Raw genomic sequence first — 13,821 nt, 5'->3', positions numbered from 1 at the left:
ATCTTACTAAAAGCAATATACAGATTCAATGCAACCCCTATCAAAATACCTACACAATTTTTAAAGATATTGAAAGTTCAATTCTGAACTTCATATAGAAAAACAAAAAACCCCGAATAGCTAAAATAATCTTATACAATAAAAGATCCTCCAGAGGAATCTCCATACCTGATCTCAAACTGTACTATGAAGAAGCAGTAATTAAAACAGCATGGTACTGGCCCAGCAATAGGCTGATTGATCAGTGGAATCAAATCAAAGACCCAGATATGAATTCACACACATATGGTCACTTGATTTTTGACAAAGAAGTCAAATCTATTCAATGCAAAAGGTATAGCATCTTCAAAAATGGTGCTGGTCTAACTGGATGTCTATGTGTAAAAAAATGCAACTGGACCCATATTTGTCACCATGCACAAAACTCAAATCCAAGTGGGTCAAAGACCTTAACATAAAACCAGAGACATTAAATCAGTTAGAAGAAAAAGTGGGGAACAGCCTGGAACACATTGGCACAGGAGACAACTTCCTGAACAGAACACCAACAGCCCATGCCTTAAGGTCAACAATTAATATAAATGGGACCTCATGAGGCTGAGAAGCTTCTGTAAGGCAGGAGACACGGTCAACGGAACAAAGCTACAGCCTACAGAATGGGAAGAAATCTTCACCAACCCTACATCTGACAAAGGTCTAATATTCAAAATATATAAAGAACTCAAAAAATTAAACACCACCAAACCAAATAACCCAATTGAGAAATGGGGCTCAGAACTAAATAGAGAATTCTCAGCAGAGGAATATCAAAAGGCTGAGAAACGCTTAAAGAAATGCTCAACCTCCTTAGTCATCAGGGAAATGCAAACCAAAACAACTCTGAGATTCCATCTTACACCTATCAGAATGGCTAAGATCAAAAATCCAAGTGACATCACATGCTGGTGAGGATGTGGAGAGAGAGTACCACTCCTTCATTGCTGATGGGAATGCAAACTAGTACAGCAACTTTGGAAATCTATCTGGCGCTATCTCAGAAAACTGGGAATAAGGCTTCCTCTAGACCCAGCTATTCCACTCCTCGGAATATACCCAAAAGATGCTCCAGCATACAACAAGAAAATTTGCTCATCCATGTTCATAGCAGCCTTATTCATAATAGCCAGAAGCTGGAAACAGCCTAAGTGTCCCTCAGTAGAAGAATGGATAAAGAAACTGTGGTACATTTACAGTATGGAATACTACTCAGCTATTAAAAACAAGGAATTCCCAAAATTTGTCGACAAATGGATTGAACTAGAAAGGATTATGAGTGAGTTAACTCAGAAGCAGAAAGTATCAAATGGTATATACTCACTTATATCTGGACACTAGCCCAAGAGTCCTGTCCCATAAAGTCTTCCCTTACCAGGAAAGTGGTTCAGAGGGGAGGACATCCTATTAGGACTCTAGGTGAGAGAAGCATGGGAGAATGCGGAAATAGAAGAATGCAGAGGGTCCTAGAAACTTACAAAAAGAACATTACAATGGGCAGATCTGGGCCCAGGGGTCCGGCCCAAACTATGGCACCAGCCAAGACAAATACATGCAGTAAACTTTGAAACCCTACCCAGATCTAGCCAATGGACAGGACATTCTCCACAGTTGAGTGGAGAGTGGGTACAGACTTTCACACGAATTCTGGTTGCCCATATATGACCACGTCCCCTGGAGGGGGATACCTGGCGGCACTCAGAGGAAGGATAGCAGGCTACCAAGAAGAGACTTGATACCCTTTGAGCATATAGAGGAGGAGGAGGTCCCCCTCAGTCACAGACATAGGGTAGGGGAGTAAGGGGAAAATAGGAAGGAGGTAGGGAAGAATGGGAGCATACAAGGGATGGGATAACAATTGAGATGTAATATGAATAAATTAAAAAAATATATTTTTATCCCATTGGGACTCTAGATGAGAGAAGCATGGGAGGATAGTAAAGTAAAAGGATCCAGAAGGTCCTAGAAACCTACAAGAAGAACATTACGATAGGCAGATTTAGGCCCAGGGGTCGCGCTCAAACTATGGCACCAGCCAAGGACAATACAGGCCGTAAACTTCAAACCCCTACCCAGATCTAGCCAATGGACAGGACATTCTCCACAGTTGAGTGGAGAGTGGGGTCTGACTTTCACACGTACTCTGGTGCCCCATATTTGACCATGTTCCCTGGAGGGGGAGACCTGGTGGCACTCATAGGAAGGATAGCAGGCTTGAAGAAGAAGAGACTTGATACCCTATGAGCATATAAAGGGGGAGGTAATCCCCCTCAGGAACAGTCATAGGGGAGGGGAATAAGGGGAAAAGAGGAGGGAGGGAAGAATGGGAGGATACAAGGGATGGGATAACCATTGAGATGAAACAAGAACAAATTAATAAAAATAAAATATATATTATATATACATATATTTTAAAATGGGTGTAGTAACCCAGGACAAGAGAAAAATGCTCTAGGCTTTATCTAATTATCTTATATATGGATGCTAGCTTTCTATATTTGGATATGTGTGTTTAAATTAGTATACTTGTAGAAGTAAAGAAATTAATAAGGACCATAACAGGGACTTGCATGTGAAAGATTAATTTTAGCTTCTGAGCACTCTACACACTACTCTAGAGTTGATAAACCAGTTTTCAATCAGCCAATGAAGGCCCCATTTTCCCTCCCTCATCTCCAGAATTTTTTTGGGTCTTCTGTTTACTAGTGCTACCATAACTGGAATAAGATGAAATCTCAAACGTATTTGCCTTCCATTTCCTTAAATGTTAGTGATGAAAATTTTTAGCCATACTTATTTCTTCTCTTGTAAAGTCTGTTCAGATCCATAGCCCACTAGTATATGTGTTGTTTTTTAATATCTTGTGGATATTTCTTTTTTGGAGGGAAGAGGCATTTCCAAAAGGTAGCCACTGAAAAAGGTTAAAAGGTCAGTTAGATCCAGGTATCTAGATGGACCAGAATTGCAAAAATAAAAAGATTCATGTTCCTTATCCTCTACAAAAAAACGCATTTTTTTTTTTTACAAAAAAGTGAAATATCTAGGGAGCTATACATAGATAGAAACAGTGAAGGGGGGAAGGGTGGCAGGGGTGGGAGAGGAGAGTCCTACAGCTCACTCTACCCTCCAGGTCCTGGAGCAGGAGGCAGCTGTCAGCTTGGAATTCTTCCAACTAGAAAGGGGAGGTGGGAAGCCAACAAGAATTTATCTGGCATTCTGAGCTCAGTGGGGGCTCCCAAGCCCTAGTGGCTTAGAAGAAGGAGCATGGATTAACCTGGGCAAGCACCATGGAGTGATGCAGTCATTTGACTTGGGAACTGAGGGGGCTAGGGCAGATCCCAGGTCTCACGAGGTGCATGTGTGTATGTTTGCCTGTGTTTGAGTGAGAATAGATATTCGTGGGGGCAAAAGGAACAGGGGTCTTTGGGATTTTTGCAAATGGTCACAGATAGCAGACATGTTGCTGCCTGGTTGGTAGACACCGGGAAATGCCTTTCTTCACTGCAACCAGATTGGCCACCACCAAGGGTCTGGCTACTGCCCCTGCTGGACCAACCAGGTGGCCTCCAGGAGGATACACCTGTGGCCCCAGAGTCCTCAGGCTGCAGGTAGGGTGGCTAGCTGGCTTCTGGTGCCCAGGTTGTCATGTGCGGGCTCCCACGGGGCTCCGGTTTGAGGTTTTGGCCTCCCCTTTGGAAACTGAAAAGAAAGGGGGGAGGGAATACAGAGGAGAAATGGGAAGAGACAGGTGGCACAAATGGGGATCAGAAATGCTTGTATGTTAGGGTGCCTCTACAGCTGCTGTCTGTGCCTCTAGGACCTGGGGCTCCTTAGGGAGAGGGTCTGCTTTGGAGAAGTTCTTCCACAGAATGTGCTGCTGTAAATGCAGCACCCACTCTTCATGGATGGAGAATGAGCCACGGAATATCATTTCACAGAACCTGCACTTGAGGATGCAGATCTTGCCCACAATCTTGACCAGTGGTGACTGGTAGGAGGGACGCACCCGATAGGGCCCTAGCCTGAACCGGCATCTGCGTCTGCATCGCGGTCTCCGAACCTCTTCTAGCTTCTGTTGGAGGTCATTGGCCTCCTCACCACCCAGAGCTGCTGAAGCATCCGGGGGGTGGGCTTGTTGGTGTTCAATTTTGTTGATATTCTGCATTTCATTTTACAGTCCCAGGTGGGCTGGTTGCCAGAGGCCGTTCACCACTGTCAGCTGCCCTGCCAGCTTCAAGCCCTGGTTCACTCTTAGAACTTCGGCCAACCACGGACAGGGCCCCGAACTGCCACAGGTGCGCCCTTGCATGGCTGGCTAGGGCTTTGCGGATTTCAAAGTGATGGCCACAGAGCTCATAGCAGGCCTCAGTGGAGGTCTTCTCATGGAGAGTCTTTGCCTTGAAGGGCAGTTCAGTCTGGATGTAGGTCTTGGCCTTGACTTCTGCTGGAAGGAAGCAGTCTTCCTGGAGGGGCCGCTTGGTCGCGACTCGGCCTAGGTAGCTAAAGACTTAGCCCCTGTGATGGGCGACAACAGGCTGAGCTCCAGGGGAACCTGGGTTGGTCCAGCTCCTGGTGTTTCTAGATGGCTAGCCAAGGGTGACAGAGGCAGTGAGGAAGGAGTGGCCCCAGCAGCTACTGTGGGGGAGCCATCTTCAGTGACAGAGAGAGCTAGGTCTCCAGCTGAAGGCTCCTTCTCAATGAGGCCCAGCTTGGACATCTTTAGGATCTTCCGAAGTGTGTCAATGGGCGAGCAATTGACAGACCACTGGGTCACACCCATCTGGCGCAGGTGGGAGCGCGCATGGTTAGACAGGCCTGTGTGGTTCTGGAAGAATTGACCACAGAACTCACATCGGATGTCAGGCACTGGCTCTGCCCGGGATGACAGGTTCAATGGGACCATATCTTATCGAGGTGCACCCAGGGACCCTCAGATGGGTGAGGCTCCCCATGAAGGGCACCTGGCAGCATCTCCCGCTTGACCTTCTCTCTCATTTGTTCAGGCTTCAGTTTTTTGGGCAGGGAGGGCATAGCAAGGCCTGAGAACATTTTCTGGGCCGTGAGAGGAGGAGACGCAATCGGTGAGTGGCCTAGCAGACTGCTTGGTGGTGGTGACAACTTCTTGGCCAAGGGTGCAATGTGAAGATCTGAAGGACTATGGGCTTCTAGTGAGCTGCCAGGACCTTCACTGCCCACTACCTTGGCCAGGGCTTTTATGTCAGGCCCTGGTGGGTGGAGGTGTCCACCAGGCCTGGATTGGGTCCCTCTCTTCAGGATCTCCTGCAGTGTGTCAATGGGTGAGCCGTTCACATACCACTCAGTCACATCCATCAGGTGCAGGTGGGAGCGAGCATGGCTGGCCAGGCCCTTTAGGTTCTCACAAAACTCACCACAGAATTCGCAGCGGATATCTCTTATTGATTCTGTGCCTGAAGAGAGATTGAGAGGAGCTGTCTCCCCCTCAGAGGCCCAGAAAGTGCCAGCTGCCCAGAGGTCCTGCTTCCCGCAGGGGCTGGCCATACCTGAGCCCTTCAGCTTGACCTTCTTGGCCGGTGGTGATGTAGGGAGCAAGGAGAGAGCTGTGGAGGCAGAAGGAGTCCACCCTAGCTGGCCCAGGGCTCCCTGCCCAGGTCGGAGACTGGTCTGGACTCGCCCCCCCACCCCGAAAAGGCCATGGTGCACGTCTATATGGGACCTTTTGGCATCCAGTTCGCTGATGCCCAGGTGGTGCAGGTGGGCACGTGAATGAACAGGCCCTTCCTGGTCTCAAACCAGGCACCACACAGCTGGCAGTACAGCTTTCTGCTCCCGTCACTATGGAAAGTGTGATACTGAGGCCCCTTGTCCTCAGACTGGGGCTTTTTTGCCTGTGGGGATGTAGGCAGGGGACTGGGGGCTCTTGTTCTCAGGATTCTTGTTTGTAGGGGATCCTGACCGAGTCAGTGGGGCCTTCTTGAGGAGGGGAGAGCTGTATGGATGGGCCAGATCCTTGGCTGAGGAGCCACAAGTTGACTTGAGTGCTTTTTTGACAGGAGGGACATCCATGGGTTTGGCCTGGGTGATTAGAGCAGGCCTGGCAGTCCCAGCAACCAACTCCTTTGGTGAGTTGGAGTTGTTGGTCAGGCTAGGGGGCAGCCCAAGCGGAGCATCAGGCAGACCCTTCTGCCTCACCAGCTCATGGAGGAGGTCGATGGGATCACCACTGCTTTCAGACTCTGCCACCCCCAGCTGTGGCAGATGTAAACATGTGTGATTGGACAGGCCCTTTTCTGTCTCAAAGCAGGCACTGCAAACCTCACAGGTGGTCAGGCTCTGGGCCTTGAGGTCTGGCAGTTCCTGTTTGCTGCCATGAGTAGTTTATCAGCTAGTGTAGATATGAAGGAATATGAACACTTATTCCTTATATTGAGTAAAATTATATGCAGCCACTATAGAAATTAATGTGAACATAAATCTAGAAATTGAACAACCATATGACTCCACCATCCCATGTCTTGGCATATACCCAAAGGTCTACGTCCTACTATAGAACATACATACGTACATACATACTTTCATGTAAATGAATGGAGCTAGAAATTTTAAGAGTGTAGTAACCAGGGACCAGAGAAAAATGCTTCAGGCTTTATCTTCTTATCTTATATGTGGATGCCAGCTTTCTATCCTTAGATATGTTTGCTTAAATTAGTGTACTTGTAGAAGTAAAAAAACTAATAAGAACCATCACAAGGATTTGCATATGGACGATTTATTTTTAGCTTCTGAGCAGCTCTACACACTGCTCTAGAGTTGCTAAGCCAGTTTGCAATCAATAGGCTCCATTTCCCCTCCCTCATCTCCAGAATTTTTGTTAGGTCTTCTGTGTCCTAGTGCTACTGTAACTGGAATAAGATGAAACCTTAAACTTATTTTCTTTCCATTTCCTTAAATGTTAGTGTTGAAAATGTTCATCCGTATTTATTTCTTCTCTTGAAAATTCTGTTCAGACCCAAAGGCCAGTAGTTTATTTCTTGTTTTTTAATACCTTGGAGATATTTCTTTTTTTGGAGGGGACTGGGCGTTTCCAGAGAGAAATTTAATCTAATTTACATATTTCTAGATACCTTGATAATCCAAAGGTGGAGACAGAAAAAGGTTGAAAGGTCTATTAGATCCAGGTATCTAGCTGGACCAGGATTGCAAAATAAAAGGATTTACGTTCTTTATTCTCTTCATAAAATGCATTTTTTTCTTTTTAAAAAAAGTGAAAGATCTAGGGAGCTATACATAGATAGAAACAGTGAAGGGGGGAAGGGTGGCAGGGGTGGGAGAGGAGAGTCCTACAGCTCACTCTACCCTCCAGGTCCTGGAGCAGGAGGCAGCTGTCAGCTTTGAGCTCTTCCAAGCTAGAAAGGCCCCTTTTGGGGAGGTGGGAAGCCAACAAGAATTTATCTGGCATTCTGAGCTCAGTGGAGGCTCCCAGGCCCTAGAGGCTTAGCAGAGGGAGCATGGATCCCCCTGAGCAAGCACCATGGCCTGATGCAGTCATTTGATTTGAGAACTGAGGGGGCCAGGGCAGATCCCAGGTCTCATGAGGTGCATGTGTGTGTGTTTGCCTGTGTTTGAGTGAGAATAGATATTCGTGGGGGCAAAAGGAACAGGGGTCTTTGGTATTTCTGCAAAGGGTAACAGATAGCAGACATAGCCCTGTCTGGTTGCTAGACACAGGGAAGTGTTGTTCTTTGCTGCGAGCAGATTGGCCACCAATAAGGCCCTGGCTAATGCCCCTGCTGGACCAACCAGGTGGCCTCCTAGAGTCCACCCTTATGGCCCCAGCGTCCTCAGGTTGTGGGTAAGGTGGCTAGCTGGCTTCCGGTGCCCAGGTTGTAGTGTGCCTAGCCCCCAAGGGGCACCGGTTTGAGGTTTTGGCTTCCTCCTTTGGAAACTGAAAAGAAAGGGGGGAGGGGATACAGAGGAAAAGTGGGAGGGGACAGGTGGCATAAAAGGGGATCAGAAATGTTTGTATGTTAGGGTGCCTCTACAGCTGCTGTCTGTGCCTCTGGGGCCTGGGGCTCCTTAGGCAGAGGGTCTGCTTTGGAGGAGTTCTCCAGAATGTGCTGCTGTAAATGCAGCACCCACTCTTCTTGGATGGAGAATGGGCCACGGAATATCATTTCACAGAACCTGCACTTGAGGATGCAGATCTTGCCCACAATCTTGACCAGTGGTGACTGGTAGGAGGGACGCACCCGGGTGGGCCCTAGCCTGAACCGGCGTCGGCGTCGGCGTCGCGGTCTCCGAACCTCTTCCAGCTTCTGTTGCAGGTCATTGGCCTCCTCACCACCCAGAGATGCTGAAGGATCAGGGAGGTGGGCTTGTTGGTGTTCAATTTTGTTGATATTCGTTGCTTCATGTTCTTCAGGTGTTACAGTCCCAGGTGGGCTGGTTGCCAGAGGCTGTTCACCACTCTCAGCTGCTCTGCCAGCTTCAAGCCCTGGTTCATCTCCAGAACTTCGACCAACCAGGGACAGGGCCCCAGGTGCCAGCCCCAAGGGAGGTCCCTTGTCACTGTCATGGCTACGGTTAGCGCTTCGGACCTTCTTGGTAAAGGGGCAGACGCCCTGGATGTAGCTTCGGTAGGTGTCCACTTTCTGGGGACACTGTTTGATCCACTCACTCAGCGTCTCGGTGGGAGAGCCTTTGACACTCCACTCTGTCACACCGAACTGCCGCAGGTGCGCCCTTGCGTGGCTTGCGAGGGCTTTCCGGTTTTCAAAATGACGGCCACAGAGCTCACAGCAGGCCTTGGTGGAGGTCTTCTCATGGAGAGTCTTTGCCTTGAAGGGCAGTTCAGTCTTGGCCTCGACCTCTACTGGGAGGAAGCAGTCTTCCTGGAAGGGCCGCTTGGTCGCCACTGGGCCCAGGTAGCTGGTAGCTGAAGGCTTAGCCCCTGTGATGGGCGACAACAGGCTGAGCTCCAGGGGAACCTGGGTTGGTCCAGCTCCTGGTGTTCCTGGATGGCTAGCCAGGGGTGACAGAGGCAGTGTGGAATGCGTGGCCCCAGCAACTGCTGTGGGGGAGCCATCTTCAGTGACAGAAGGAGCTAGGTCTCCAGCTAGAGGCTCCTTCTCGATGAGGCCCAGCTTGGACATCTTTAGGATCTCCCGAAGTGTGTCAATGGGCGAGCCATTGACAGACCACTGGGTCACACCCATCTGGCGCAGGTGGGAGCGCGCATGGTTAGACAGGCCTATGTGGTTCTTGAAGGACTGACCACAGAATTCACATCGGATGTCAGGCACTGGCTCTGCCCGAGATGACAGGTTCAACGGGTCCATATCTTCTTGAGGTGCACCCTCAGATGGGTGAGGCTCCCCATGAAGGGCCCCTGGTAGTGTTTCCTGCTTGATCTTCTCTCTCGTTTGTTCAGGCTTCAGTTTTTTGGGCAGGGAGGGCATAGCAAGGCCTGAGAACATTTTCTGGGCCATGAGAGGAGGAGACACGGTCGGTGACTGGCCCAGGGGACTGCCTGGTGGTGGTGACAACTTCTTGGCCAAGGGTGCAAAGTGAAGATCCGAGGGACTGTGGGCTTCTAGTGAGCTGCCAGGACCTTCACTGTCCACTACCTCGGCCAGGGCTTTTATGTCAGGCCCTGGTGTGTGGAGGTGTCCACCAGGCCTGGATTGGGTCCCTCTCTTCAGGATCTCCTGCAGTGTGTCAATGGGTGAGCCATTCACATACCACTCAGTCACACCCATCAGGTGCAGGTGGGAGCGAGCATGGCTGGCCAGGCCCTTTAGGTTCTCACAAAACTCACCACAGAATTCGCAGCGGATATCTTTGGTTAACTCTGTGCCTGAAGAGAGATTGAGAGGAGCTGTCTCCCCCTCAGAGGCCCAGTAAGTGCCAGCGGCCGAGAGGTCCTGCTTCTCGCAGGGGCTGGCCATACCTGAGTCCTTCAGCTTAGCCTTCTTGGCCGGTGGTGATGTAGGGAGCAAGGAGAGAGCTGTGGAGGCAGAAGGAGTCCACCCCAGCTGGCCCAGGACTCCCTGCCCAGGTTGGAGGCTGCTCTGAATGCCCTCCCTCCCCAAAGGCCCTTGGAGCATGTCTATTGGTGATTCCTTTGTATCTGGGTCGCTGACTCCCAGGTGGTGCAGGTGGGCATGGGTGTGACTCAACAGGCCCTTCCTGGTCTCAAACCAGGCACCACACAGCTGGCAGTACAGCTCTCTGCCCCCGTCACTATCGGAAGTGTGATACTGAGTCCCCTTGTCCTCAGTCTGGGGCCTTTTTGCCTGTGGGGATGTAGGCAGGGGACTCAGGGACAACTGGGGGCTCTTCTCCTCAGGATTCTTGGGTGTAGGTGATCCTGCCCGATTCAGTGGGGCCTTCTTGAGGAGGGGAGAGCTGTACGGCTGAGCCAGGTCTTTGGATGCGGATCCATAAGTTGGCTTGAATGATTTTTTGACAGGAGGGGCATCAATAGTTTTGGCCAGGATGAGTAGAGCAGGCCTGGCAGTCCCAGCAACCAACTCCTTTGGTGAGCTGCAGATCTTGGTCGGGATAGGGGGCAGCCCAAGGAGAGCATCAGGCAGACCTATCTGCCTCACAAGCTCGTAGAGGTGGTAGATGGGATCACCACTGCTTTCAGACTCACACACTCCCAGCTGCTCTGGATGTGAACATGAGTGGCTGGACAGACCCTTTCGGTTTTCAAAAAACTCACCACAGAATTCGCAGAGGATATCTCTTTCTCTCTCTGGGCCTGTAGAGAGGTCGACGGTAGATGGCTCGACATCAGAGGCCGGGAAAATTCCAGCGGCCAAGAGGTCCTGCTTTTCCCAGGGGCTGGCCATACCCAAGGACTTCAGCTTGACGCTCTTCATCGGCGGAGAGGTAGGGAGCCTCGACAGGTCTGTGGAGGGAGAAGGAGGACACCCCAGCTGGCCCAGTGCTCCCTGCCCAGGTCGGTGGCAGATCTGGAGGCCCTCCCTCCTTATAAGGCTATCGAGCATGTCTATGTGGGATCCCTTGGTGTCCATGTTGCTGACGCCCAGCAGGCGCAGGTGGGCACGGGCGTGAAAGGACAGGCCATTGCGGGTCTCAAAGCAGGACCCACACAGCTGGCAGTACAGCTCTCTGCCCCTGTCACTATCTAACGTGAGCTCCTGAGGCCCCTTGTCCTCAGACTGGGGCCATTGTGCCTGTGGTGTAGTCTGCAGGGGACTCAGGGACAGCTGGGGGCTCTTCTCCTCAGGATTCTCGGTTGGAGGGGATCCTGCCAGAGTCAGTGGGGTCTTCTTGAGGAGAGGAGAGGTGGAAGGGTGGGCCAGGCCCTCGGCTGAGGAGCTACAAGTTGACTTGAGCGCTCTTTTGACAGGAGGGCCATCCATAGGTTCGTCCAGGGTAAGTAGGCCAGGGCTGGCAGCCCCAGCAACCAACTCCTTTGGTGAGTTGGAGTTGTTGGTCGGGCTAGGGGGTAGCCCAAGCGGAGCATCCGGCGGGCCCTTGTGCCTCTCCAGCTCACAGAGCAGGTCGACGAGATCACCACCGCTTTTTGACTCTGCCACCCCCAGCTGCTGCTGCTGTGAACATTCGTGGCTGGCCAGGCCTTTTTCTTTCTCAAAGCTGGCACTGCAGACCTCACAAGTGGTCAGGCTCTGTGCCTTGAGGTCTGGCAGTTCCTGTTCGCTGCTTTGAGGAACTTGTGTGGCCATTTTGCTGCTGCTCAGCTGACTTGCCACCTGCTCCGGGGCCCCAGAGACAGGTAGTGTCTTCTTTGGGAGTAAGGGAGACGCCAAGTCCATGGCCACTGTTGTGTTTTCCTCAGAACACAGGCCGGTTCTGTGTTCCGGTTCTGTGTTCTGTGTTCTTTGTGCGGGCACAGTGGGCCGTGGAGGCGGCCATCTTTGCTCTGACGCCATCGGGGCTGCTGCCTCCTCTTTTTAAAGTTTTTTTTTTTTTTTTTTTTTTTAATAACCTAATACATCCAGTTGGCACTGCTGTTGTGTAGCAGTTCTCCCAAGATTAAATAAAACATTCCATCCAGCAGGAGAGCTCCTTAAACAGGAAAGAAAGTTTAACAAAACAAAACAAAACAAAAACAAACCACCTCAAATTAGCGCCAGGAAGTCCTTGAAACAGACCAGATTCAGTAAGTTCATTCCTCCAAAGAGTAAAGAATACACTTCTGAGTGTCACTCTCAGAAAAGCTTAGTGCAAAAAAGACTAGACCAGCTCCCTGCATGAAGCAGTAACCAGATGAGCTTCCCGGGAGAGGTTTAGACCAACTGAGTCACTGGGAAATGACGTGGAAATTACCTGTTGAGCTGCTTACTCCAGTTCTCATCTTCTGTGATTCCCACCTCAGGCTGGGACAAGCTTTGAATATGCAGCTCTGGTTGATCATTTCTGTATGAGAAACCTTCTGAAGGGTTATAATAGGCCAAAGCATGGCAAACATGGGTCCAAAAATGGCAAATGGGTTGCCCAACAGTTTTGTCCTTTACCCTTCTCCTTTATTTCCTCTACCCCGCTAAACCATTAGATTGCATGCCTAATGTTAGCCACCATGGTCCATTCCCTTATTTGGCCACTTCCTTCTCCTAAGACTAACTACCAAGGTCAAGCTATTGAAGTATTGACATCCAACAATCAACCTCCCCTTTTAGCTACCATAATCACATGTCCACTCAAACGTAACCAATTCATCCTAACATAGAGTTTCCCCCTTTTTGCTTTACAAACTGCCATTTGTGTACAGGCCACTACTGTCCCCTCTCTCTCCACAGGCAGTCCTCTGAATCTCTGCAGCAAATATCCCTTCTCCAACTCCCTTCTTTCTTTTTCCTTCTCCTTCATCCTTTGTCTCCAATCTCTGTCTCTTATTCCCTGCCCTTTTTCCTTCTGGGGCAAATAAATATTCTTTGTGCTGAGAGTTTGCCTTGGAGTGTCTTGGGATGACTTCAAGGTCCTTTCACTGACCAGTGGTTACATACAAAAAGAAAAGAAAAAAAAAAGGATAGGATTCTTCCTCCACTAACAAGTATCCAATGACAAAAGCTCCTCAGTAAGGATGAGGCCTGGAGAATTTTGGTTGGCTTGCATATCATTTAAATTTCATTTACTTTTTTCCAACCTTAACCTTAAAAGTGTCATAACTACAACCACCCTTATAATCTTAAAAATCTTATTAAGTCATAAAGCCAAAATGTCATTAATCATTTTAGACGATCTTTGTATTAAAATAAACAATGCAAGCTTGAAATATTTGTTCAATACATAGATGTTTAATTTAGTGTGGATCCTTACAAACTCAACTATACTTTCTATGGTGGCTAAATAATATAAATTTGATGAAAATATGTTATGACACAGTTTGTTGACAGTATATTCTTTTTTGAATCTTTGCTTTCATTTCTAGCAAATCATGGACAAATGTCTTTCAAACATCCCTATTGGTTGAGTGGAGTAAAATGTATTAGAATTATAAGATCTTCTTGATATTATCTGTATAATTCATCAAACTCCCTGAGTTTGTCTCTGATAAGTACTTTTGCCCAGCTACATTTCTTCTCCACTTCATGTCATGATGCTGGATTTGATGTGGTGTTGCTCTATTAGAAAGGAGTTATACTTGTCTTCATTGATCTTGCATGAAAATATTTAATTTACCTATGTGTTTCACTGTGCCAAGAAAGTATATGATTCATATATCAGAAGTTCAAGTTGTCTGAGTTAATCGATCACAACTTCCGTTTGCCTATAGAAAACAAAAACTTCTATAACAAACACTTTAAGGAAACCAGA

At 48.9% G+C, this 13,821-nt stretch overlaps 2 protein-coding genes across 2 annotated transcripts; both read right to left on the bottom strand.

Annotated features, from left to right (window-relative positions):
- Nucleotides 1–3,814: 3,814 nt before the first annotated feature.
- LOC311601246 (protein Wiz-like) lies at nt 3,815–6,384 on the bottom strand (the record flags this gene model as incomplete). The annotated part of the gene is given in 6 exon segments (XM_084788639.1): nt 3,815–4,202; nt 4,204–4,537; nt 4,540–4,941; nt 4,944–5,783; nt 5,786–5,916; nt 5,918–6,384. Coding segments are annotated over 6 exon segments (2,562 nt in total), but the record flags the coding sequence as incomplete, so codon positions are not given.
- A 1,207-nt stretch (nt 6,385–7,591) lies between these two features.
- Nucleotides 7,592–11,756, bottom strand: LOC311601245 (protein Wiz-like). Its single transcript, XM_084788638.1, has one exon. The coding sequence runs from the start codon at nt 11,727–11,729 to the stop codon at nt 8,040–8,042; it is 3,690 nt and encodes a 1,229-aa protein (XP_084644764.1). The 5' UTR covers nt 11,730–11,756; the 3' UTR covers nt 7,592–8,039.
- Between the last annotated feature and the right edge of the window lie 2,065 nt (nt 11,757–13,821).

This window comes from Acomys minous, assembly GCF_964271855.1.
Source record: "Acomys minous genome assembly, chromosome: 7".
Lineage (NCBI taxonomy): Eukaryota > Metazoa > Chordata > Mammalia > Rodentia > Muridae > Acomys > Acomys minous.
This window is presented reverse-complemented; position numbering and strand designations above follow the sequence as displayed.